At 44.1% G+C, this 27,500-nt stretch overlaps 2 protein-coding genes across 7 annotated transcripts in view; one reads left to right on the top strand and one right to left on the bottom strand.

The window, feature by feature from the left end:
* stil (STIL centriolar assembly protein) overlaps positions 1-6,614 on the bottom strand; it is a 15,272-nt gene extending 8,658 nt beyond the window's left edge. Inside the window, exons 1-9 of the mRNA XM_070909402.1 lie at positions 6,535-6,614; positions 5,406-5,507; positions 2,771-2,886; positions 2,460-2,647; positions 1,044-1,291; positions 878-961; positions 605-691; positions 371-518; positions 131-231 (exon numbers count right to left, since the gene is read on the bottom strand). Coding sequence (XP_070765503.1) covers positions 131-231; positions 371-518; positions 605-691; positions 878-961; positions 1,044-1,291; positions 2,460-2,647; positions 2,771-2,886; positions 5,406-5,507; positions 6,535-6,614 — 1,154 coding nt within the window. The remainder of the gene's footprint in view (positions 1-130; positions 232-370; positions 519-604; positions 692-877; positions 962-1,043; positions 1,292-2,459; positions 2,648-2,770; positions 2,887-5,405; positions 5,508-6,534) is intronic.
* A 2,495-nt stretch (positions 6,615-9,109) lies between these two features.
* ptbp1b (polypyrimidine tract binding protein 1b) overlaps positions 9,110-27,500 on the top strand; it is a 19,303-nt gene continuing 912 nt past the window's right edge. The window contains exons 1-14 of one of the 6 annotated variants that reach the window (XM_070908400.1): positions 9,110-9,164; positions 18,498-18,558; positions 18,979-19,151; positions 19,270-19,416; positions 19,515-19,643; positions 20,224-20,334; positions 20,583-20,760; positions 21,166-21,243; positions 21,415-21,557; positions 22,988-23,021; positions 24,462-24,554; positions 24,973-25,189; positions 25,321-25,398; positions 25,893-27,500. The exon at positions 25,893-27,500 is cut by the window's right edge and continues 912 nt beyond it. In XM_070908400.1, the coding sequence (XP_070764501.1) occupies positions 18,546-18,558; positions 18,979-19,151; positions 19,270-19,416; positions 19,515-19,643; positions 20,224-20,334; positions 20,583-20,760; positions 21,166-21,243; positions 21,415-21,557; positions 22,988-23,021; positions 24,462-24,554; positions 24,973-25,189; positions 25,321-25,398; positions 25,893-26,025 (1,527 nt within the window). In that variant the 5' untranslated portion in view covers positions 9,110-9,164; positions 18,498-18,545 and the 3' untranslated portion in view covers positions 26,026-27,500. Of the gene's footprint in view, positions 9,165-12,420; positions 12,457-18,497; positions 18,559-18,978; positions 19,152-19,269; positions 19,417-19,514; positions 19,644-20,223; positions 20,335-20,582; positions 20,767-21,160; positions 21,244-21,414; positions 21,562-22,987; positions 23,022-24,461; positions 24,555-24,972; positions 25,190-25,320; positions 25,399-25,892 lie in introns of those variants that run through there. The other 5 variants (XM_070908403.1, XM_070908402.1, XM_070908405.1 and 2 more) reach the window with 5 other exon arrangements.

Genomic DNA, 27,500 nt, shown 5'->3' on the forward strand with positions numbered 1-27,500 from the left:
AACCTGACCTTTTTGCCCCCTGTTGGCCATTAGAAAGAATGCAGGTTTAAGGCCCAGAGGATGGTGCCTGGTGACAGACCGAGGAGGAGGGTTTCGGTAAATATTGGACTGTTCCTTTAAACACTGGTACCTGTTGAAGGAGGTCTGAGCCTCTGTGAAGATCTCCGTCTGTCTGCTGTGATCCTCTGAACCCAGCTCACACTGCAAAGTCTGACCCTCCACAGAGACCACCTGCTGATGGTACACAGGTCTTCATCAGGAGGGACACTTGAACTAATTCTCTTCAACTATATATAGCATAAAAGAAAGCATATTAAAAAAATTATAAAATGGTGGTAACTTTATAGGTACTATAAACCCTAGTTGTCACCTGGTACAGTGTGACACACTGGGAGGCTGTCAGCAGCTGGTAGTCTAGCTGTGGTCCTGGTCTTGGTCCCCGGCACTGGAAGAACTGAGGAGCTCTGTGGGTGGAACCGAACAGAACGAGCAGGAAGCAGCGACTCTCTGACAGAACTCTGCAACACAAGAGGAAAGAGAGGCTTGGCACCAGAACTGAACACCAGAATTGACTCTGAAGAATGAACAGACAGCCGGCCCTCACCTGTCCTGCAGAGCGGCGCTAAACAGGAACCTCAGACACCAGGCCCACACCTGAGGGTTGTAGACGTGTGTGACTCCACTCAGCCATCTGTCACATGACAGGAAGTACAGTTAACAAACAATACTATGACAGTTGAATATAAGTGTTTTGGTACATTTAAGGTAGGTCTGTAACGTTAATGTCAATCACACAGTGATCCAACTGCACTGAACATCACAGGGACAGAAACAAACATCCATGATTGTTATAAAATGAATCAGCAGTCTGACTTACAGTCCGACCAGCGGCAGGTTGGAGGCTTTAGGATCAGACTCCAGCAGCAGGAGGAGCTTTCTGGTCTGATCCATGGTCAGAAACCTGCAACACAAACACAGCAGTTAAAGTGACCAGGCTCCATCAGAAGAGACCGGACTCATCTTGGAGAGGAACTCGTTCTCACCCTCTCTGTTGGTTGGTGGCGTGCGGCGGCGGTCTGTTGATGCTGGTCAGACTCCTCAGCAGAGCTGTGGGGATGACGGGAACGGCTCGGACCGGCTGAACATCCACACTGACGGACGGACAGACGGCCGACCAGCTGAGACTGAACGCTGCGGCGTCAGACTGCTGAGAGCAGACAACACGACCTCGGACCTTTATCAGCTGAGACAGATCCAGGGTCTGTCTGCTGCTCACAAACTGCTGCAACACCTGAGACAGACAGATCTGCAGGTAGGTTCTGTACAACTGTGCTAACATTACAGAGCTGCTTTTGTACTGAACTATGACTTCAACTCAATTAATTCATGTGAGCATGAGATTTAAAACTACAGTTTTAACTCGTGGAAACACATACATTTAGCTCACAGTGAGTAAGGTGTTAGACTAAAACCAAGACTACAGCATCATGTTCTCCAGGACAAAAAAACAAAAAGCTGAGAAAAATCAGCTGTTGGTGACATAAATGAGATGTTGCCATGACAACAGAGCTACTGAACATCATTACTCCAGAATCTCCAGAAGAGAAAACAAGCAGTCCAAACGGACCAATCACAGCTCTTGTTGTGTCCACCTGGTATCTCCGCAGGTGAGACATGTTGTAACATAAAGGAGATGGACGTCACCTGCTGTGTGGCTTAGCTACGTTCATGCAGGAGAACTACAGACATCAACAAACTGGTGGTAAAATGTGACAGTTACATCTAAATCAAATGAAATATTAAAGGGGACCTATTATGCACATTTCAGCTCTATATATTTATTCTGGAACTCCACTAGAGCAGCTTTGCACAATTCACAGTTCAAATAAGTCCTGATTCATCTTATGCTGGGCCTCTAAGCATTTATCGAGTTTCCTGATGGACAAATAGCTTTAAAGTAACCACTAAATGTAGCTGCCATTAGCTAGTTAGCCGCACAGCTAGCGGTCCTGTTAGCTTAGCTGATGGGGAGTTTGGAGTACAGGGGAGTGTTGGTGTTTACACCACTAGTACAGGAGCTTTGGACCGCCAGGAGGAGGAGGTTTACAGGCCCGAGCTACAATGTCACAGTCTGGGCAGAGTCAGCTAGCTAATAGGACCGCTGGCTTCACAGCTAACTAGCTAACGGCAACTACAGTTAGCAGTATTTACCACTTTAGCAACAAGTAAAGCCATCTGTCCATCAAGAAACTGACCAACTTTCTTTGAGACAAACTGAACAACCTGCAAACAGCTGAAGAGTCGTCCTGAGCAGAGCAGCAGAATAACTCAGACAGACTGGGCGGGTGGACGAGGCGTCCCTCTTCTTTGTCTGCGTGCTGTCACTGCTGTGTCTGGAGCTGATGACCATATAAGGACATCCGTGCCAATCTGACCTGATTTGTACCTGTCAAACTCACCTTGAAGCAGTGATGTAGCTCAGCCTCTGATTGGACGCCAGCGTCGGGCATTGTCTCCGTCTGTGTGGAGAACAAACAGGGAACCAGGACGTCTCCAGGCAGCAGAGCAGAGGGAACCCTTCCTGGGGCTCCGGCCTGGTCCCGACCCGGATCGAACCGGTCCAGAGTCACAGTGACCCCCTCGTCATCTGGACCACAGCAGCACACACGGGACAGAGGACAGGAGTTAATACGAGTGTATGCTGAAGGGCTGTCTGCTGTGGGTAACTGGACCAATCAGTGTCCAGGACAAGATGGAGGTGACCTCTGACCTGCGTCCACAGACACTGATCCCAGGAAGAAACAGTGGAGGTGGGGCTTGTTGCTGTGACGGGCATGACGTTGAGCCAGACGCAAAGCTTTCTCCATCAGCACCAACCGAGGCTTCCTGCAGAAATACACACACCACAACAACAGATGTTCAGTTACAGCGTAGCTACGTAGCCACCAAAGCTACACTGCATCTGACGTGTTCCTCCTCCAACATACAAGTACAAGACCTGTGACTGCTCATGTTTTTCCCACAACAGTGTTGGCAAATCAGAATCAGAAACTGTTTATTGCCAAATAACATACATTACAAGGAATTTGCCAAGTAACATACATCGACAGCACATGGGACTGATACGAATTCCTCGCCAGCATATTGCCAGTATGTGGACTCTCTGATCACTCTCATTGATGAGTAGGGCTGGGTATCATTAGGATTTTATTGATACTTCTCATCACTACCGTCACAGCGGAGAAAGAGGGAAGAAAGAGGGAGACCACACAAGATTTAAAGTAATTTAAACAATGTTTTAATTGAAAGGAAGAAAAAGGCAAAGGTAATAAATGAATCTGTAGTCTGCAAGTCAGTGGTGAATGCAATGCTGAATGTATGTGTAATGTTGTAAAGGCAAAACCAAGGGTAAACCAAACCAAAAGACCAAATGATGATGGTAGGAGAGAGAGAGAGAGAGAGAGAGAGAATATGGAGCCAGCCTAAATAACCTAGGCCCAGCATGCCTAGGTGAAAGACAAATTGGATGGCTCCGCCCATCTCTACCTGCAAAAAGAGAACACAAAACCGCAGGAGGAGCACTGACAGAGTCAGAGGCCGTCACACTACTACTGTTGATAATTTGGTGCAAATGAATCTGTAGTTAATTCCTACAGCAGTGTTTCCCCTCGGGTGGAGTTGCAGCAGCAGCGGTTATATTTTTTGTGTGCTCTCAAAGCGTCCCGCAGGGAGGTACCTGTGTCTGAACCTGAAGTGTGTGACCCATAGTGAAGAGCCGCTAGCTAGCTGTCATTCATTCTTCCAATTATTTATTAACTGTCCTTTATTCCAGAATTAACTTACACTAACAACACTGTTGTATTATTTAATTCACTTCAATGTGATGACAGTCATGAGGTTTCTTCAGGACTCCCTGTCCAAACAATATGTTTGTTGATATCTCTGTGAGGGAGTCTGTCAGGTGTCTTTGAGATTGACAGCTTCTGTGCGTCACGGTGGCCCTCTGCATAGTAAGGCCAGCCTCCAGGAAGAAGAGAACAGGTGAATGTGGAACACCTGCTATCTTTGCATCAAGATGGATCATCCAGATGTTGTTTAGTTCAAAGATGTGTTTTGTTGTTCCTATCAAATTATTGTGTTTGCTATAACATTACTTCGCGATACGATACAGGACTGAATGATAATCCCGAATCTATGACCAGCAGCTTCATTGTTGACGTCTATCTGCTTCTTGTTATAATCGTTGTGTTGACATCATCAGGTGAGCACAGAGTTTCTCCTTTATATGTTTTACTCACAGGTGAACTGACCTGGATATGAAGTGTCCTGAGTGCCAAATAATAGAGCGCTTATCAATATTTCGGTATTGACCAGTCTATTTGAACACCTTCAATTTAAAAGGCAGGTGGTGGACCAGGTGGACACTGAAATAGACAGAACACAGTGACTGTGTACAAGAAGAGTTTTAATGTCAGGAAAGACATTTGAACAGCAGTCAGTCAGTCCACTGTCAACACATGTCTTGGTACAACATCTCTACTCCCTGTATGTATTATTCAATGTGTACCTGTGTGAGACACGTCATAAACTCCCTTTCATCACTTTGCAACAGACCATAACGTTACTCTGATCGTCCAACAAAAACAGCTGCAAACTCTGGTGAAAGTTTACATATAAACTTTAACATGTTCAAGTCTCATTGAACATGATGTGGACTGATGTTGTCTGACTGTAGTGTTACTTGAGTTCCACCTGCTGTATGAACACAGCTGTTGGACAGACACCAGGGAGGCAGCAGCAGGAGGAGGAGGTGACATTCAACAGTTAGAAACACTGTGGCTGTATTAGGAACCACCTACTGCATACTACCAACAAATGCAGTATGTACTTTCGCAGTATGCAGTCTGAAACTGTCAAATGGATTTATTTTGCAGTATGCTTGGCCGGGCTTAGCCGGTTTCCGTTTAGGAAAGCGGAAGTAATAGTCCTGCATGTATTCTGCCCCCCTGGCTTATGAAAGTCTGAACAAACCTTTAAATGTGGTCTTGTAGATCTGATATGAGTGAAGATTCAGTAACTGGGTGGTTTATTTGTTCAGAAACAGGTTTTGGTGACTGACTTGGTGAAATAAGTGAAGGATTCCGTAACGTTAATGTCAAACCACTGGCAGCGCTTTGCATTGTGGGACACATTATGCAAGGTAGACTGGTCCGATGCAGATATTTTCCGAATCAGTACAGCATCCGCGTGTTTTTGACAAACTACATATTTTGTTTGCATACTACATGCTACATACTACATCTTGGCCAAATCAGTACATACTGATAGTATAGTAGGCGGTTTGAATACAGCCTGTGACTGCAGACATGGTCAGATCACATGATGTAGCAGGTGTGTGTGTTTACCTGTGAGAGCAGAGCTGGAGGCGGAGCTTCTCTCCTGCAGGGTTGCCATCCCACAAAGCTGATCTGGATTTGGGGAAACTCAAATTCAAGTTCATCGAGGTTCTGTTCAACAGATAATGTGGTGTTAATGGAACAGCTGAGTGTGTACATGGACCAGAATCTCACCAGGCAAAAATTACTTTATTCTTAAGTCGATTATTTATTGATCAACTCATTCATAAATTTGTCATCTACACTTCCATAATTATCCTTCTGTTTCAAATAATACATGAGCCAGACGTGCATTACATTCCTCATACGGGATGGAAATAAAGTAACATAGGTTCAGGATGTTCTTGTTTACTCATGATGATATTCAGTTTACTGTCACATTGGACAAAGAAATTCAATTCCTATTCAATTTTATTTATATAGCAACAAATCACAACAAAAGTCATCTCATGACACTACATACAGAACAGGTTTAGACCGTCCTCTTTATTTATTAATACTAGAAAAGCAGCACATTTTCACAATTTATAATCTGGAACTGGTGAAGTTGAAAAATTATGTCAATGATTAATCGAAAATCAAAATAACTGACGATAATTTGTCTAATAGCGGGTGTTTCTAACAATAGACGAATTGTTTCAGCTCTACACAGTATTTTACTTTTCTCCACTTGAGTTAGTACTATACTATTAGTTTAAGTACAACACTGGTCGTGGGTACTTTGCGTATGACTCCTGCTTGCCTCGTAAGTTTGAGTGTAATTGTTCTTCTATAGTATAGCAGTAGTTTCTATTCTATTTGATATACTTCTAATTATTTATTTTTACTTTTCTCTGTACTTATTTCTGTCGTGCTGCTGCAACACCCGAATCCTGCTGGGGATTAATAAAGTCTTATATTAGAAACACATTAAGTCAACACACTGTGGTCTTCTGTCGCGTGTTCTTTTAATTTTGACCTAAATAAACACTTCATCTTACAGCACTGTATGTCACTGGCAGTTACTAACAGAAACACGTGTGTGTTCTGGTTGACTGAACTCTCAACACACACATTCACCGTTACCTGAGGAGAATCTGCAGGTGTGACACACAGCAGGTGTTGTTGACCTGAACCATGTGAGCTAACATGAACTCACCTTCCTCTCATGTTCTCTGGAGTAAAAACCGCTTCAAAAACTCCAGACGGCAGCGCCTGGAGGTTCGCCGGGCAGCTCATCCCTGCTGTGACCAACAGAGTGTAACTATAAGCGGTAACTAATCGCTGAAAACGCCGCTGTGAGTTCAGCTAACACCTGCTAACGTTAGCCACGTTAGCTTCCTGCCCGGACCGCATCAGTTGCCTCCGTTAGCGTCGTTAGCCTAACATACAGGACGACGCTCAAGTCTCCCAGACAATAACTGAATGTTTAATAAAGTCACAAACGTTGTAAAAGCGAGTTCGCTCTCGTTTGTCCAAATTTAACTGTGCAAATGTGACCACAAACAGTCCGCAGACAACAAAAGTTGAGCGCTGTTTAATTATGGCGCTGTTTCGAGACCCCACTGGCGGGGCAAGTAAACCAGCCAATAGGAAGCGAAGCCTGAGCGATTCTGACCAATGGCGTGTCGCTTCGTTTCCTGTCTTTTTCTTGACCTTCTTCTGTTGTCAGCTGCAGTTTAAATGGGCTAAAGCTCGACACCGCCCCCGGCAGGTCAGAATACGTATGGCCTTCCCTTAAAGGAACATACCGCACTTTTTATATATTTTTCAGCTTGTGAATCAATCTTTGTGAAAAAATATGGAATATACAAACAAACCAATAAATAACAAAAAGGAATGCATTAAATAACTGAAAATAACATACAGTAGACAGAAAAGACACTAAACAAACAATATAATTAAACTAGGCCTTAAAGTATATTGTATAGTGTAACTACAGAGAGTCTGACCTGGGATCTTTTACAATCACACATGACAGAGATTTAATAAAAATAAAAATAAAATTCTTGAATGCACGGGCAGTTCCACTCTGCACTGTCTGAGAAACTCAAATCACTGTTCTCCAAACTTGTAAAAGGTCAAACTATGTCAACTTTAGAACTAATTCAGACTTCAGACATTCATTATTTCATTCATTACAAGTATTTTAAGGTGAAAATCAAGAAATGAGAAGATAAACAATAGAGAATAGAGTAAAAGTAAGCAGTATATTCAGAAGAGCAAGCTAATTGTGTGTGTGTGTTGAATTATTCACGTATGAGCAGCTGGATCATCTTCCAACACACAAAGTAATCTCCTGAAAAGCAGTCTGTAGAGGAATCATTTATCAGCGTGTTACACGACACTGAGTCCAGACAGACAGAACCTGCCTGCTGTTCACACAGTACACACTGCACACTGTCCAGTGTACACACTGCACTGTACCTGTCACAGGTTCAATCCCTGACATCAGCAGGAGGCTAAACCAGCCGACCTCGTCTGCTAACAACCTCTGAACTGTTTCAGTCAGAGGAGAGTTTTGTTGTCAGAAAGTGGTCTGGTTCAGCAGTGCCCAGGAAACAACTGCTCCTTTTTACTCTGAGAACTGAAGTCCAGAGATCAAACAACATACCAGGACACTCTGCTGTACCTTCAGGGCAAGAACCCTAATCCTGCCTGTGGAGGAGGAGACCCTGTTCTGTGTTCTCCTCTGCCTTTGTGCCCACTGCTGACAGGGAAAAGAATAAACTTAAAGTCAACTAACCTCAAGGCCTTGCATGGTGCCAGAGACTGTAACTGAACTTCTAACTCCTTGTTGTCATCAGGTCGGCCAGGCTGTTTAAACTGAGGTACTAATTAATAACAAAATCATTTTTGTTAGTTACCTTACATAAGTGTTCTTTGTATTTATATATGAATTTGATTAATTAAAGTGTGAGTATACTTATTTCATATTGTTTGACTGTGTTGTATAATTTACCTGCAGCTGTTTTAAATGATGTCTTGTCAAAGCTATTTTAATAAACTTTACAAGCTGATTCCAGCATGTTTAGACTCAGTATCTCTAAAATGAAGAAAGCCCCCCCCCCCCATGTTGGAAAATTAAATGCAAAAAAATAGAACTGTACAATTTACTGAATAGATAAAAGATAAAAAATCCAAATGAATTCGCCTCAGTATTTCTAAAATTATTGTCTTTTATCTTCCTTATTCAGGACAGAAGCTTGAAAACATCTCATTAGTTTTAAAACTCGCATTAGTTGAACCATTTATGTTTGATCATAAGCGCAAAACGTAAAAATATAATCTTTGGTGACTTTGAATTGTATAAAAGATAATGTGGGTGAAACAGCATATGCATCAGAAATAATGTATTGTATGTTTTGTTTAATATGAACACTTTTTATCAGGTTAAATGATGTTAAAGACTCGGATCATCCTACCCTTGTAGACCCGGGTCTTTTCATACGGGACGCCGGCATGTAAACGCGCTAATGTTTAGTCGGGACAACGCCCACTTACCAGAGTGAAAAGTGTGTCCGTTTTTCTCGACTGAGACTTGTATCATTCTCAGACACAATCTTTGATCTCTAGAATCTCAGGTCTTTGTTGTTGCCCTCCCTGTGCGACCAGCCAATCAGCCCACGGATCCGGTTTGGAACTCCTACAATTCTTGCTAACTGTCCAATCAGAATGCGTCTCCACCCGGACGCCATTTTGTCAGTTTCTAGCAGCGGTGGTTGTGGTATCCTGCTGGCCGCTGGCTGGAACCTGTTGCTCCGTAGTTCCGTGTTGTGCAATGGACGGGTGAGTTATCCCATCTACTTACGTGCACACTGAAATTAATGTTAGTTTCTAGCTCTTTCATTTACACCAGAGAGCAATAACCAAAACATGTCGGCAGATAATGTTTTTCCAAAGAGTAGCTGGTGTTCTTGTTGTTAGCTTAGCTGTCGGTAAAATTGTGCTTGTGTTAGTAGAAGGAAGCTAAGCTAGCCGAGCTAGCTGTAGTGTGAGCCTCGCAACGGGCCACTCTCGGCGCGCACAACTCCATAACCTAACTCTATTAACAAAACCTGGCAGTCAAATGTGGCCTTGTTTACATGCGAAATCACATTTCTTGAACATATAACCTTGTTCTTAAAGTCTGATTGATATATATGTTGTTGGAAGAATCACTGAGCAGCGTACATAACTTCCAGTACAGCTTTACGATGTTCTCACGCCCACTGTTGTCTATTTTGCCGGACAGTCTCTCACGTGTAAAGTTTAGATTTTGTTATAATTGATGTAGCTACGTGTGTTGCATGTGTGCTGCATTGAAAAATTGGCCCAGCTGATTCGTTTAAGGTGAAAAGACATGTTCTTATAGGTTTGTGCTTCTGAGGATTTGAAAGAGAACTTAAAAATTGCGGTATTTCGTATGGAGTTCGGCGTAACGTTCTTCTTTGGCGAACGGAAGTAACCGGTGCTCAAAATGATGTAATTTTGATTTTCTTTCAAGCTGAATGTAACTGAAATTGAGTTGCAAATCTTCACTATTGTGTATTTTAAATTGTTGTATTCAAACAACAATTCATTTCATTTAAAGACTGAACTGGTCCGGCAGGAGCTGGATCCTCTGAGACGGTTGAGTTCCTGGTGTGAATATTTGTGCTTTGTCAGGGCTCATTCTCGCCCTGAGGGCCGTCTATACAGTCGCTCAGCTTCAGCCTGACCAGCCGGTTTTTCATTTGTTTAAGTATTACCTGAGTGTGTGTAAGACTCTTTGTCCAACTCTGTGCTCACATGTGACACAAACACACTTCAGGACAGTTTGGGACTTGACTTGAGTGTTTCTTTGTGGTGAGACCTTGGTATGGCTTTATTTTATGGCTCTGTTTCCTAAAAATAACTTATTGTAAAATGAAATAGAGACAGTGTCCAGTGGTACACAATTAATGAATTTCCAAATAATTACTAGTGTAACCCAGAGTCTTTTAGTCAGTGAACAGCAGGGCAGCTGAACATCATTTGTCTACATGCAAACATACAATTGAAGTGATAAATAGTGTTTATCTGCACATTGGATTAAAGCTCCCAACGTTTTATTGGACTCAATTATTTATTATTAAATATGACCATCGAGATACATAATCAAAAATCTAAATTGTATTGAATCAGTTATAGCATGTACCAAAACCATGTTTCAGTGTATATATAGAAATGTTTGATTTCACCATGTTGAGACTCGTAGCTTTGAAATTTTTATCATGAACCTGACCTGAACACAGTTCAACACATGGAAAATAAATTTTCCAATAATCAATGAATAATGAATTTATATTTACTTGGGTTTAAATGGAGCTCATCTGTTTATAAGGAAAACATTTTCTCCTCTGACAACAAGCTGCAATATTTAGTCTTTCAGCTTCCTGTCTACACAGGAAGTGGGCGTGTCGGACTTCTGTCACCTTCACATGCGTTCCGTCAAATAAGTTGAGCGGTCGTTCGTGTGCTCATATAATATTCATTCATCCCAAACACAGCGGAGACTCGATTGGTTTTTAATGTAGTTGCACTGTCGCACTACACAGGATATATTATCGATTAATCTACCAATAATATTCCCTTTTAGTCGTTTAATGTACAAAATATCAAAACATAGAAAGTAATGTTTCTCAGAGTCCTTGTTGACAGATTCAGAAACAGAAAATCCTCACAGTGGAAAAGGTCTAATGAGCGTTTGGTGATTATCCACTTATCAAAATAGTAACAGATTCATTTTCTGTCGATCGACTAATTAATCAACTAATCGTTTAAGCTCTAGCAGGATAATCATCTTCAAACAAACACACACACTCTACAACTCACAGCTGGTCATTTTATTTTTCTTCCACCCAAACAAGTATTAACAATACGATAATGTTGACAACTTAATAACTGCATCGTAGCACTGATCAGTTAAACATGGAGCTGCTGCTGCTACACAAAGCTAGTTGAAGTTAACTGTGTGACTTTGCTTAAAGATCTTGTACAGCAGGCTGTGTGAACCAATCAGGACAGAGACTTGTATTTACTGAAGCAGCATTAGCAACCGAAGCTAAGAGACAAAACAGGAAATAAAACGAGTGAAAGTGGGCTGATCGAATCTTCGACCGTTGCCATGGTAATCGACATCCAAACCAGTATTGGAATGCCGCACGTAGAAGGAGGGACATCAGCCACCGTCTAGTCCGCATCCAAAGTCTCCAAAGTCTCCTTGATGAGCGAGCCGAGCAGTGACAAGAGCGTCGTGCACGTGGAGCAGCAATGCAGATAGCAAGCAAGATACAGTTTATAATTTGACGTGAGACGTGAAGGAGAATCGGCTTGAAGTGGCATTCTCCAGAAAATAATTAGAGTAATGAAGAATACCTAAAGTATATGCATACACGTTTCTATCCATGATTTTAGACATATCACATACATGCGCCTGGTGTTGATGTGCGCAGGTTTTTAGTCTAATTAATGTCACTTATTTGATGTGATTATTATTTTCTTTGTTTCAATAAAAAGGAAAATCCTTGAAGTCCAATTTTTGTCCTCGTCCCATCAAACTGAGAATATTAGCGGGAAAATCTCACTGAAGCTTCGAAGCCCCACATACGGTCCTCAGGACCCCATCAGCGGCTGGTGTAAAGGGAAAACATTCAGTTGAGTTCCAGCCGCTGTGTGACGCCGCAGACCTATCAACAATGTTAAGAACCCATCAGAAAAACACAGTTACAGGGTCAGACATGTCCGTTGATCTTCAGGGAAACTCATGAGGCCCAGAGTCCTGCCTCATAGTGAATCAGCACCCTCGTAGACGTGATGACAGTGAACACATCACGTGTGATGGACACAGTCATGAGCAGATGAATTGAAAGTGAAAACTATAGTTATTTGCAGCTCTTGTTTTCAATCAGCTGATATCTCCTCTCTGCTGGGTATCTTCTCCCTCCCTTCGTCTCCTCAGGCAGCATCTCTTTAACCTCATTTTTAACCTGCTTGTTGTTTTGAGTTTCTCTCTGCTGCTTCTAACACGCTGTCTTTTCTTCACAGCAGTGTCCACCAAGATATAACAGTTGGTACTAAGGTAGGCACCTTTGCTCCTCCTCCTCCTCCTCCTCCTCTGGTTGGTTTGTTTTCTGCTGTGAGCATCTCTGCTCGGCCGTTTGGTTTTCATTAGTGTCTGACAGGACGGATGCGCTGCCATCTGGGAACAATTCAGAGGTTTCCTCTGTAATTAGTGTCGAGGTCGCTCAGTATTATAACCTCAGCAGTAATTCCGTCACATTCCACAACCAGTCTGAGGATAATCAGATTAGTCAACAACAACACACTACACTCTTAACGGAGCATACAGCTGACTGACATCATTCAGCTCCTTCAGAACAAACCCTGCAGACTGTTCTTCAGGTTCTAGGAGGACAGAGGTCTCTGGTTTCAGGTAGTTTCCGCTCTCTGTGGGTCCATCAGTCAGTATTTAGTCTCCTTTCATTCTGTAAAAGGCAGTGAAAAGGTGATTATATGGAAAGGCATTGCATTCACAGAAAGAATAAATTGCAGACCGTACAAGATTACATACATACAAGGTTTGTCCAGTGAACAGCAGTTTGTTCAGATGTTTGACTTCATTAGAAACACTGTGCTGCATTATTTTACTTCCTGTAGATTTTCTTTGCTCGTATTTTAAATCTGTGTTATTTTAAATTAGGTTTTGTATTGAGCCTCTGGTGTCGTGTTGTGCAGGAATGTCGGGTGTTCACTTCCTGTAACAGAATCATCACATTTGCTGCTGGTGAGCCCTGCTGTGTCTTCAAACCAGCAGGAACCGGTCTGTCTGCTTAGGTGTTGGTGGTTTTATTGGGGCTAGCTGATCAGTTTGATCACCTGTTGTGGGCATGGCCTCCATGTACCTGAGGTCTTTATTTGACACGAGGTGTCAACAGAGACATATTTACAGTTAGATAGAGAGAGAGAGAGAACAGTTAGAGAGAGAACAGTTAGAGGAAGAGAGAGAACAGTGAGAGAGAAAGAAAACAGTTAGAGAGAGAGAGAGAACAGTGAGAGAGAGAACAGTGTTAGAGAGAACAGTGTTAGAGAGAGAGAACAGTTAGCGAGAGAGAACAGTTAGAGAGAGAGAACAGTTAGAGAGAGAGAACAGTTAGAGAGAGAGAACAGTTAGAGAGAGAGAACAGTGTTAGAGAGAGAGAACAGTTAGAGAGAGAGCAGAGAGAAGGGAGAGAACAGTTAGAGAGAGAGAGAGAGAACAGTGTTAGCGAGAGAGAACAGTTAGAGAGAGAGAGAGAGAACAGTGTTAGCGAGAGAGAACAGTTAGAGAGAGAGAACTGTTAGAGAGAGGGAACAGTTAGAGAGAGAGAACAGTTAGAGAGAGAGAACAGTGTTAGAGAGAGAGAACAGTTAGAGAGAGAGCAGAGAGAAGGGAGAGAACAGTTAGAGAGAGAGAGAGAGAACAGTGTTAGCGAGAGAGAACAGTGTTAGCGAGAGAGAACAGTTAGAGAGAGAGAACAGTTAGAGAGAGAGAACAGTGTTAGCGAGAGAGAACTGTTAGAGAGAGAGAACAGTTAGAGAGAGAGAACAGTTAGAGAGAGAGCAGAGAGAAGGGAGAGAACAGTTAGAGAGAGAGAACAGTTAGAGAGACAGCAGAGAGAAGAGAGAGAACAGTTAGAGAGAGAAGAGAGAGAACAGTTAGAGAGAGAAGAGAGATAACAGTTAGAGAGAGAAGAGAGAGAACAGTTAGAGAGAGAGAGAGAAGAGAGAGAACAGTTAGAGAGAGAGAGAGAGAGAGAGAACAGTTAGAGAGAGAGAACAGTTGGAGAGACAGCAGAGAGAACAGAGAGAAGAGAGAGAGCAGAGAGAGAGAGCGAGAACAGTGAGAGAACCGTGTTCCTGTCAGAAAGCAGAGCAGTTTTACTGATATTTGAGAGTTGAATGAATCTGATCACAGATCAGCTGAAGACTCCTTCTTGGTGATGTGTTATTGGATGACAGTGTTGCAGCTGTGCAGCTGTTGCAGCTTCATCAGCTTCATCATTTCATGTTAGAGTGAATTCTGCTTCCTGTTTTATTTTCTCTCTGTTAAGCACCAACAGCTCCAGACTATCCCTGGTACAGTTTAGTCCTCTGATTTCAGTTCCTCTGTGCAGACGAGCTGAAGATGGAGGCAATGAATGAATGAAAGAAACATGTTGGACGTCTTCTGTCTGTTAATGAGACGTCAGTCTGAAATAAACAATGTCTTTGATAATGGCACATTCATGTAAAGAGGTTCAGATCTGAAACCTGTTGGAGGACTCTGGTGGACAAACAGTTCTCCGACTGCTGACATGTTATTGATCAGACCAGATGGACACTAACGGCTCTAACATCGGACTGTAATGTTACTGATGGAGGCCAGCGGGTGTCAGCTGATCCAGCATGTGGTCTGGACTGCTGCTGTTGGAATATGATCTGAGAGTATGAAAGAAAACTTTGACTAATATTTCTGTGTCTGATGTCCCAGCAGCCTTTGCACACATTCCTCTGCACCCTCCTCAGTAATCATGTTCGGTATGTGTCCGGCAGCAGATGGGTGACTGCCGCCGCCGCTGGTTTTAGGACAAAAACCAGAATCTGAGCCAAAACCACATGAAGGCAGAGAGAGGCTGTGAACTGAGAGCAGGAAGTGACGGAGCAGGGGCTGCTGGGAAGAGGAAGAGGAGGACGAGGAGGAGTGCTTTTGATGATCACAGTTCTCCTGTTTCCTCCTCTGGCCTCAGGCGAGTCATCTGAAACCACCCTGAACACTCAGACCGGCTCCTGTTAAAGGGGCAGTTCAGGGTTTTTCCTGCAGTTTGTTTAGATTCACACCCACAAACTAATAGTACCAGAGAGAACCAGCTGGCCTGAGGTCAGGGGGGGAAGTCTACATTTATCAGCTGGTCTTTTCCTGATGGGAGTTTGTTTCCTGTTGAAACGGGGAAAGGGACAGACAGGTGCCCTGATGTCTGTTGATGTTGTCAGTTGCCAAGCAACAGCTTCAGGGCTTTTGTACAGCTGTTTTTTATTTAATTTCATCCTCTGGAACCAGCAGTTGAGAAAACAGTCTGACCACAAGGTCCATTATTAGTTCTGGAGCTTTCGATCACGGCACAGTCATGGCAGCCGGGTACATGTTCTTAATGTGATGCTAGTCCTGCTACTGAACTGAAGAGTAGCATCATACGATTTATATTTGACTTTGGTGCCTCTCTGGAGGAAGTGGTCCCACACCAAGCTTTGTTTAGCAAACTTAATTTTTAACTTCAGGCCGCTAGCTAACGGTTAACCATTGACATCCTGAGTCCTGAACCTGAAGAGATCCAGTTTACTGAGACAGGAATCAGAGTCACAGAACATTTTTTAGTCTGGTTGGAGCTTTTTCAGCCTTTTTATTGGAGTTGATGGCGAATAGATGACGGGAAACAGTTTATGGTTGGTTCATTTTTGGAACACAGGCCCTCGTGCAAGGGACACCTGCTTTAAACCCCTCGGCCACCAAGACCCCTGGTGCTTGGTGCTTTTTCGTGGAGAAATAACTAAAACGAATAGATTTAGATTATTATAGATTACCAAAATATTTGCAGATGAGTTCTCCGACTAATTGTTTCAGCTCTATTTGTGAGTTTGAGTTGATGGGTCTTTTGTCCTCCTGCTCGGCCTGAGGCAGGCGGCGGGTCGGTCAGCAGCTGTCAGACAGCAGGTACAGATAGGGGGGGGGGGGCAGGACTCAGGTTTCTGCTGTATTATTCATGTCACAGTAAGAAGATCTGAGAGATCTTTTGTTCAGATAAAAACCTGCTCAGGTTCCTCTGAGAGAAACTGGCAGCTTTGAAACAGATCTGAGATAATAATAATAACAATAATGATCTGTAAATACTCTAATTATTATATATATATATATATATTATATTATACTAAGGCTGCAACTGACTATTACTTAATCTGTTGATCTACTCTCCAAAAAATGTCTCATCGCATTTCCCAATTTCTCGTCTTCAAATGTCAACCATTGAGTTAATAATAATAATAATAATGATAATAATGATAATAATGATCAAGTCTGTGTAGCACTTTTCTTAACAAAGTTACAAGAGGAAATAGCCGGCTGATGGCTTCAGTCTGTATCTCATCTCATTCTGATGTTCTGTCTGTTTTATATGTGACGATATTTCAGTGAGAAACCTCCATGTTTATGTTGTATAATGTTTATTCCCACTAAGGCAGACAGAGAGGTAGAGGTAGACAGAGAGGCAGGCAGACAGACACAGAGAGACAGACAGGCAGACAGAGAGGCAGGCAGACAGACACAGAGAGACAGAGAGGCAGGCAGAGAGACAGAGAGGCAGACAGAGAGGCAGGCAGACAGACACAGAGAGACAGACAGGCAGACAGAGAGGCAGACAGACAGGCAGACAGAGAGGCAGGCAGAGAGGCAGATAGACTGACAGGCAGGCAGATAGACTGACAGACAGAGAGGCAGGCAGACAGACACAGAGAGACAGAGAGGCAGGCGGACAGACACAGAGAGACAGACAGGCAGATAGACTGACAGGCAGGCAGATAGACTGACAGACAGAGAGGCAGGCAGACAGACACAGAGAGACAGAGAGGCAGGCAGAGAGGCAGGCGGACAGACACAGAGAGACAGACAGGCAGATAGACTGACAGGCAGGCAGATAGACTGACAGGCAGACAGACACAGAGAGACTGACAGGCAGGCAGGCAGGCAGGCAGACAGACAGACAGACACAGAGAGACTGACAGGCAGGCAGGCAGACAGACAGACAGACAGACAGACAGACAGACAGACAGACAGACAGACAGGCAGACAGAGAGGCAGGCAGGCAGACAGACAGACACAGAGAGGCAGGCAGAGAGGCAGGCAGACAGACACAGAGAGACAGACAGGCAGACAGAGAGGCAGACAGAGAGGCAGGCAGAGAGGCAGGCAGACAGACACAGAGAGACAGAGAGGCAGATAGACTGACAGGCAGAGAGGCAGGCAGACAGACACAGAGAGACAGAGAGGCAGGCAGACAGACACAGAGAGACAGAGAGGCAGGCAGAGAGGCAGGCGGACAGACACAGAGAGACAGACAGGCAGATAGACTGACAGGCAGGCAGATAGACTGACAGACAGAGAGGCAGGCAGACAGACACAGAGAGACTGACAGGCAGGCAGGCAGACAGACAGACAGACACAGAGAGACAGACAGGCAGACAGAGAGGCAGGCAGAGAGGCAGGCAGACAGACACAGAGAGACAGAGAGGCAGACAGAGAGGCAGGCAGACAGACACAGAGAGACACAGAGAGACAGACAGGCAGACAGAGAGGCAGGTAGACAGACACAGAGAGACAGAGAGGCAGGCAGACAGACACAGAGAGACTGACAGGCAGGCAGGCAGGCAGGCAGGCAGGCAGACAGACAGACAGACAGACACAGAGAGACAGACAGGCAGATAGACCGACAGACAGGCAGGCAGATAGACTGACAGACAGAGAGGCAGGCAGGCAGGCAGGCAGACAGACAGACAGACAGACACAGAAAGACAGAGAGGCAGACCGACAGACAGGCAGGCAGAGAGGCAGACCGACAGACAGGCAGGCAGAGAGGCAGATAGACTGACAGGCAGAGAGGCAGATAGACTGACACAGAGAGACAGACAGACAGAAAGACAGGCAGAACTTTGATAATCTTCTGAAGTTATGTTTCAAGCAGAAATGTGAAAAACTTGCGTTTTCTGCTACAGTTTGTCTTTCATGATGATAAATGAAATATCTTTGTTGTTGGGGGGTCACATCAGCTCAAAGAGCATTTATAGACCAAACAATTAATTAACCATTAATCGACTACATATCCGGCAGGCTGATACGCAGCTGTATTAAAATCAGACTCACCCACAGAAGAGTCTCTGACAGGAGGTGACTGGTGGACTGGTGGACTCTGGTCTGCTGGTTTGCTAAAGTTCCCATTATATATATATGTGTGTGTGTGTGTGTGTGTGTGTGTGTGTGTGTGTGTGTGTGTGTGTGTGTGTGTGTGTGTGTGTGTGTGTAACTGACTGGAGGTTTAACAGATGTTTCTGTTTCAGAGAGGACCTGACGAGCTTTTCTCCAGCGTCTCCAACGGCCCGTATATCATGAGCACCACAGGTCAGATCATCATCATACATTTGAATAAAAGTCAACATTACTGCTCAGACTTCATCAACACCTTGTTCGGTTACAGTCCCGCCTAATTAGCCATGTAGCTTCTTATTGGCTGAGGCGGCAGTCAGCAGAGGGAGGATGATGAGTTTGATGTTCTTCATTCTTTTTCAACTTTTAACTTTATTAAGAACAAATAAATAATCACTCGGCTCTTAAAAAACAACTTGAGTATCGATGAAGTATCGGACTAATAAGGAGTATGGATAAGAACAGCAGTAGTATTATGTGTAAAATTCTGACCCCTCCCTGGTCATTGGAGCAAACGTGAACTCCTGAATATCAGGACCACATGGTTCACACATCACTACATCACTAGTTCATATCAGGTCCTGATATGCTGCTGTGGTTTCCTGTCCTCTGTAGCCAATGGCAACGACAGTAAGAAGTTCAAAGGTGACATAAGAGGTCCTGGGGTGCCGTCCAGGGTCATCCACATTCGCAAGCTTCCCATCGACATCACAGAGGCCGAGGTGATCAGCCTCGGTCTGCCCTTCGGAGACGTCACCAACCTGCTGATGCTCAAAGCCAAGAACCAGGTGCAGGACTATTACTGAAGTAAACTGAGTCATGACCTTGTTTTGTCCCCTCCTGTTCTGAACTATCCTGGTCTGACTGGTACTGTTCTGGTCTGACCCGTGCTGTGTGTCCTGTCAGGCCTTCTTAGAGATGAACTCGGAAGAAGCAGCCCAGAACATGGTGGGTTATTACTCCACAGTGATGCCCATCATCAGGCACCATCCGGTCTACGTCCAGTTCTCCAACCACAAGGAGCTCAAGACTGACAACTCCCCCAACCAGGAGGTACACCGCCCTCATTACTGTTAGCTGCTGTTAGCATATATACAAAACCCAGCCACTGTTAGCATGTGTTCATCCTCCATCCCTCCATCCTCTCTCAGAGGGCCCAGGCGGCTCTTCGGGCCCTCAGTACGTCTCATGTGGATGCGGCTGTCCCGGCTCCGAGCTCTGTGCTGAGGGTGGTGGTGGAGAACCTGGTCTACCCCGTTTCCCTGGACGCCCTCTGCCAGGTAGCACCAACACCATCACAAAGAAACATTATAAACAGCAGCAGGTTGGTTGTTTAAAGATGGTTGACTGGACGTTACCTTGAATGCAGCTCAGTGTCTGTGTCTACACCGGGTGTGTTCATGTACAGTATTGAGTGTAGGTTTCTGGTGTTGTGGCACTCAGAGCCCAACACACAATCACTGGAGTCACACACACAAAACTAAAGAAAAAACACTTGTAGCTTTGGCTCGCAGTTACATGTGTATAATGTGAGTGAAATGGGTGCGAGTACACATCCCATGAACTAGATGTGCTTCCGTTGGTCGACTAGCTAATGTTAGCATAGCAGGCTACAGTATGCTATGGCCTGCCGTGGTGTTTCTGTCTCTGCTTGACCAGTAGGAAGGCCATGAAAATCAAACTGCTAAGATTAGCAGTTATGTAGGTGGAATTAGGTACTTTTGGACAGAGCCAGGCTAGCTGTTCCGCCTGTTTCCAGTCTTCATGCCAAACTAAGCTAACCGGCTGCTAGCTTCATATTTAGCGTTGAGACATGAGAGTGGTATCAATCTGAACATCTGACTCCTGTCTGGTCCTCAGATCTTCTCAAAGTTCGGCACGGTGCTGAGGATCATCGTCTTCACTAAGAACAGTCAGTTCCAGGCTCTGCTGCAGTATCCAGACGGAGCGTCCGCCCAGGCTGCCAAACTGGTGAGCTTCACATCCTGCTGGTCCCAGTGCCAAGAGGGACGCAGAGACCACAACATCCCGAAGACATGTCTGTCCAGAAAACGGCTGTGAGGTGTCTTCATCTCATCAATAACTGACCTGTCTCTCTCTCTCTCTCTCTCTCTCTCTCTCTCTCTCTCTCTCTCTCTCTCTCTCTCTGTCTCTCTCTCTCTCTCTGTCTCTCTCTCTCTCTCTGTGTCTGTCTCTCTCTCTGTCTGTCTGTCTCTCAGTCTCTGGATGGACAGAACATTTATAATGGCTGCTGCACTCTGAGGATCAGCTTCTCTAAACTCACCAGCCTCAACGTTAAATACAACAATGAAAAGAGCCGCGACTTCACCAGACCGGACCTGCCCTCCGGAGACAGCCAGCCCACCATGGAGCACCCGGCCATGGCTACAGCCTTCAGTAAGAGCCGCCGTCAGCACGGCCTCCTAACACGGGGGGGGGGCTGTGATGTAAACATTTCGATGTGCCTGCTTTCGTTAACTACAAATGTTTCTGTTACCTGAGACACAGTAACGTTAGCTTGTTAGCTTAGAGCGAGCTAACTGAAGCTTTGTTTGGCAGTGTGGACCAAATGAGAGGGATGACAAGCTGTGTGTGAGTGAGTGAGATGCTACATGATGTAGTCAGTGGAGTTTGACAGCAGACATCCTCAAGAGAAACATAACTTTGTTGTACGGAGTCTGGTGGCCGACTGGTTTAAGATGCTGGTTCAAAACCAGCCTTGCTGCCCCACCCCCCCAGTTGTACTCTTCTGATCTCAGCGGAAGTCACACCTGTAACTCAGGTACTGTTTCTTCTCTGCAGCTCCAGGTATCATCTCAGCGTCTCCGTACGGCGGAGCGACTCACTCCTTCCCACCGGCCTTCACCCTCCAACCTGCAGGTGAGTCTCACCTGTCCAGATGCACTCAGACAGCTGCAGGTTCCTCATGATCATTCTGATGTCTTCAGTTCATGATTGGACTGGATACATAATCAATATCAGAGTCATCACAGTCAGTCAGACTTCTCCTGCAGTTCTTAGATTGTTGTTCACTCGTCTCACCTCTCCCAGTGTCCTTCCCCTATCCAGGCCTGACGGTCCCCACTCTGCCTGGAGGCCTGGCCGCTCTGTCCCTCCCCGGAGCCACCAGGCTGGGATACCCCCCCCTCTCTGCTGGAGTCTGTGTCCTACTGATCAGCAACCTCCACCCTGAGGTGGGTCCTTCACTCTGTCTCTAAAGCCAGTCTGTCCATCCCATCATCTTCTCCTGCTTCATCGTCGCCAGCAGGACGCCTGAAGGCCGTTAACGTCACCGACATTTGATTTGACAAGATTTCATTTGAAACATGTTCGGCTGGTTTTCTCAGACCCCCCTCTCTATTTACTGTGCAGACCAGTGTCACGTCAGCTGAGAGAAGTAGAACAAAGTTCAGAGGTTTGTAGGGACAGTTTGACGCCTGCATGTCTCCAGTCATGTGACACCAGCGTCTGCTGCTGCTTGTTGATGAGACAAACAGGACAGCAGCTGTTAGCAGGTAACTCCACCTCAACACGGAGGACCAATTATCTAAAACATGTTCTGTCAGAGCATGTCTGACATCTGCACACAGCTGGCTGACGACTGCTCATTCAACTGTGGCTTCACCTGTAAAGATAATATCTCAGTTCTGATCTCAGATCAATGTGTGGTCTTTGTTCGCTCTGTTGGACAGAGCTGGACAGCTTTGTAACATTTGTTACAGGAACAGTGTTGAAGCTGCAGATGAGACCTTTTTGTTTAAGAGGAAGATCCTTTTGGTTGAACCAGAACCAGAAGTCTCACTCTGACGTCTGACAGGCGACGGTGTCTCTGGTTCAACCAAAAGGATCTTCCTCGTCAACACAAAGGTCTCTCTGCAGGACCCTTTCATGATGCTGTCAGACAGAACAACAGTCTGAGACAGAGACGATCTACTGGACCAGTTCCAACACTTTTTGTAGCTGTTACTCATTTAGACCCAGACCAAATTATGAAAATTAAATATAAGAGCTCCTTGGAAACCATGTGTTTATTATTCTGACCTTTCAAAGTAAACTTCATTTAGTCTCTTTTCAAACACGCTGGGACTCAACTCGTATGATGTCATGCTGTCTTACATCACCAACATTACAACCAATCAGAGAGGCCTGATACCTTCATGGTTCACGTCCTGCAGTCAAATCTGAACTCAAGTCATTCTTCCTGTGAATCACACCTGAGTGATGTCAGAAGAACACTTTCCTGTTCTGCCCCATTGAGCACTTTGATTGGCTGTTTGAGTCTCTTGTCACTTGTTGTTTTTACCTTTTGTCTCACCTCCAGACTTCTTGTAATGTTTTTAATGCCTTCACATTAAACCCTGTTGTCATGAGAGAGACACACACACACACACACACACACACACCTGTACAAACACACACCTGTTCAGTCATGTGTGAACGTGTTCTCCTCATTATCTGACCCCTCCTCTCCAAAGGTAATTAACCTCCTGATTGACCCCTTACCTGTCTTTTTTTTCCCCTTTTTTAATTTGTTGCCATGGAAACGCCTTGGACCCTCCACCTGTCCTGCCCTCCCACCTTTACCTGTCCTGTCCCTCCGCTGCCTTCTCTGCTGTCTTTACAGAGAGTTACGCCCCACTGCCTCTTTATTCTCTTCGGTATGTTGTCACTCGCTTCTTATTTTGAATTGTCGGTTCTGATTTGAAGTTTGTTTGTTTTCCTCTTTTTTTATTTGTTTGTTGATGAAACTTTGAGTGTCTGCTGGTTCTGTCCGATTTTGCGTGTTGATTTGAGTTTTAATCACAATATTTGCAGCTTTTCCTCCAGCCACAAGCTGAACGGTCTCATAACACACTGAACACTTAGTGAAAGAATCTATAGATATGGAAAATAAATATATAATAAAATAAATATTGATCTTTTCTCAAAGATCAGAACATTTGAACATCTTTAAAGCTTCAGTTCACACAAATGACAAAACACTTCCCTCCAGCGGCGTCAGTGCAGTCTGTAGTTTTGGTTTTATGTGTCCAAGTTTGGAGATTTCTGTCTCTGGTTTGGACACCGTGCAGGAGTTTAGTTTGTGAGACAAGACATTGAGTCCCTGTTATTCTGGCAGCTGGTTCTGTATTGGATCCAGGTCCTGGTTGATAAAATAAACTGTTTCACCTCTCGTCACTCTTCTTTTCATAATAAAACATTCATTGGCTGCTGACTGCGAGTTCATTATGATCTGGTGTCAGTTACAGGAGTCAGAGTCTCTCAGTTCAACTTAGATTCACGTCACATCAATAACTGAAGCTGATCAGCTGTATGTTGTGAATCCGGAGCTCCAGTATTTAGTGAACAATAATGTGTGGAAGTCAGTCAGCTGTCTGTTTCTGGTTGACACTAAATCCTGTTCCTGTTATTTGTAGCGTAATTAATCCAGATGGATCCGATGAGGGAAAAGATTTAGATTCAATAAAATGCTGTTGACTAATCCAGAAAACACTCTGCAACAGTTTTCATTGGTTCTAGTGTCTCTGTGTTGCTGAGAATCTCATAGAAGCATTTTCCAGTTGTGTCTGTGATTAAATGCGACTGAGTTTTGTAGATTGAATCAAAGCTGCATTTATTGTGTTTCATCTTATTTCAGTGTTCAAGTTTTTGACTTTGCATGCTGGGTTTCTTTCAGTTTGCATGTCCTCAGTGCTGAATCAGCTGCTCTTGGTTATTTTAGTCAACACTCCCATAATTCATAGCTCCTACACGGTGTAATCTGCCATTTTAATTTTCTCTGACCCTTACCCTTAATTTTCTCACTGCATTTCCTGTATAACATTCAGAAATTCCTGCCTTCTAAATTAAATTCAAAAATTTGTTAGCGTTCCTGCTTTCTGAGGGCAGCATCTCCCGCCACCTCGAGCTTTTATATTCAGCACTTAAATCTCCTCCATTTGATTTAATTTGACCATTACACTAAGGGTCAGGGGCTTGGCAGGCTGAAGTCAGACCGGTTTCATGCACAGCTTTCTGTTTAACGGGTGTAGATCATTATGTTTGTGTGACTTGTGTGCGAAGAGAATTGAACCTTTGATTTATTTCTGCCTGTTAAGGTGTTTATGGCGACGTGATGAGAGTGAAGATTCTGTTCAACAAGAAGGAAAACGCTCTGGTTCAGATGTCTGACAGCACGCAGGCTCAGCTAGGTAACCTCCCGCACATGCTCAGTGGGCTCCTCTGGTCCTCACTCCACAAACAGGACTCCTGCTGCACAGCTCTTCTTAAAATATACTTTTCTGTTGATAAAGGATGCATACTGTAAATAAATATTTAAGTAAATATTTCTATTTTACTTAACTGTGCCAGATTTCCATCAGGCTAAGATAAAGATTCAGATATGCTTTATAAGTTTTCATCAGAGTTCTAGTCAGAAACTTTATTCCAGAAGTTACATTTCCAGGTGTTTACCACTTTGTAAATATTGCATACCTAAAATATAATGTAAAAAACGTGCTGGAAAAAATAAACAAAAACTAAATATGAGAACATTTTACAGGAAGAGAAGAAGAAAAAGAACATAACTAAATGATTACTGACAGTATTCTTCACCTGTCTGGTTTGCAGCCATGAGCCACCTGAGCGGCCAGCAGCTGTACGGGAAGTCTCTGCGCATCACGCTGTCCAAACACACCAGCGTCCAGCTTCCCCGTGAAGGCCACGAGGACCAGGGCCTGACCAAAGACTACAGCAACTCCCCCCTGCACCGCTTCAAGAAGCCCGGCTCCAAAAACTACTCCAACATCTTCCCGCCTTCTGCCACATTACACCTCTCCAACATCCCGTAAGTCCTTGAACACCTGGCCTGTAGTCCAAACTGTTGACCACCAGACTAAAACAACCTGCAGCATTCCTAATATCAGACATATGTGGTTAATATGACCTTTATTGCTGTGGTTACTTTTGTGTTTGTAGCCCGTCTGTGGTTGAGGATGACCTGAAGATGCTGTTTTCCAGTTCAGGAGCCATGGTCAAAGCCTTCAAGTTCTTCCAGTGAGTCACACATTTACTGTCTCTGCTTTCCAAGCCTTATTGAGGCCTGCCTTATTCATTAAAGCCTCTCATTCCAGACTGCCTCTCACACACTGAAATTCCTTTATTTGCCCATATCATTGCCTTCATCCTTCCATTGAAATCTTCATTCTTGCCCAGGCATCCCTGTCCTTGTCTTATCCTGAAGCCTTCATCTTTCTTGTGAAGCCCTTATTTCTTTCATGAAGCCTTTGTCCGAGTCCTAAAACCTTATTACTGTCATGAAGTCCCTGTACTTTCCCTGTCCTGAAGCCTTCGTCTTTGCCCTGAAGCCCCTGTGCTTGCACCAAAGTCTCTGAAGTTTCCATCCTTGTCCTGAAACCCCTGGCCTTGCCTTAACCTGAAACATTCATTAATGCATTGTCCCAAAGACCTTCCCTTCATTATATTTAATCATGTGACGTTTTGGACTTCCTGTATAGAGTCTGATAACCCCCTGTTGGTTTCTACTTCAGGAAGGACCACAAGATGGCTCTGATACAGATGGGCTCAGTGGAGGAGGCCATTGAGTCCCTCATCGAGTTCCACAACCACGACCTGGGAGAGAACCACCACCTGCGGGTCTCCTTCTCCAAGTCCTCCATCTGAGCCTCAGACTTCACCATCTGAATCTTCTTTGATGGTGTCCACTACACTCCGATCATTCCAGCGCATGTCTGCAGAAACTACCGTGAAGACTGGTGTGATGTTAAATTATTTTTTAAAAACACATTTTTAGGTTCTTTGCCTTCAAAGAGGATTAGGATCATTTTAAGAAATGTTAGAGTTCGGTGATCATTCTCAGAGTTCTGGAGGAAGAATTCTGCATTTAATCTTAAGAGTCAGGAAATAAAGTCAGTATTCTGAGTTTGTCAGGGTTTTTGGAATAAACCCGAAGTCTCAGATCACAGTCAGAATTCGGACAGTGTCCCTCTTGTTTTGAAGTTGTTACATTTTAGCCGCTCTTGCCTTTTGACTTTAATCCATAATTTAAGGAATTAAAGTCAGCCTTCTTCCAAGTTATTTCTCTGGATGGTTAAATTCTGACTTTATTAACTCTTTAATCTCACATTCTCAGTTTTCAGTTGTTTTTCTGTGGTCCTAATCCTCTTCTTTGAAGTTTCCCCTTTGAAGCAACGCTTCTGTCTTAAAAATATCAGCTCTGACAACATTTGGGAAGTCCTGGATTTACCCTCAAGCTGTCAGATCTTAGTTGGGGCCTCGTTGACAAAGGCTTGGTTTGGCCTTCAGATGATCCCTGTGCCTTATTCCTGGAGTCAGAGTGACCTTGACTTTGACATGTAAAAAATCAAATCTCCCATCATGCCTCTGTAAATTGGCAAAGAGCAGGTTTACAGTTGTGAAAGGTTTACTGTTGATGAGATGTATTGCAGATATATCCATACTTTGTGTGTATTTTATTGGTGTTGTTTCCAGTCCTTCATGTTAGTGTTTTGTACTGCTGGTTACTGTAGCGTCAAATATGTGAACTGACTGTTTTAGCGGGTTTTCTGGGTCTTAAGTCGTAGGTGCAATTCCCTATTTCTTTCTATTCCTTTTTGATTTCTTTATTTCCATGTATGCAATCATGTTTTATTCAATTCAAATATTGTAGCAATATTTTAATCATTCCTGAACTTTTATTTGTTGGGTTGTTGGTGTCTCTGCGAACTCCGCGGTTCTTCTTGCCGCTCGGCTGCCTTTTACGATCCGCAGACCAATGTCGTTTTGTTTCTTTCATGTTTTGTTGGACTTGATGTTAGCTTGTCTCGTCTGTCGCGTTGCCTCTCTGAACGGTTTTATTTATACGTTTGTGATCCACTACAGCTGAAACCAAAAACGGCCTTCTACATGCAAACAAATCCGCCTGCCTCAGGTTTCTGGTTTTAAGGACTAAAAAAACAATGGTGAACTGGTTCAGGCTTCGATGGTGTTTTCCTGTGGGAAGGTTTTTATTCATTTCTCGACCGCTTCACTGGATTCAGCCCACCGGTGAGACTTCAGTCTCTGTTGCAAAATTCAGATGTAATGTGGAGTGCCTTCAACGCAGCGCTACATCAGGTATTAATTCCTCATTATTCTGA

The sequence above is a fragment of the Enoplosus armatus genome, chromosome 7 (genome assembly GCF_043641665.1).
Source record: "Enoplosus armatus isolate fEnoArm2 chromosome 7, fEnoArm2.hap1, whole genome shotgun sequence".
Classification (NCBI taxonomy): Eukaryota; Metazoa; Chordata; class Actinopteri; order Centrarchiformes; family Enoplosidae; genus Enoplosus; species Enoplosus armatus.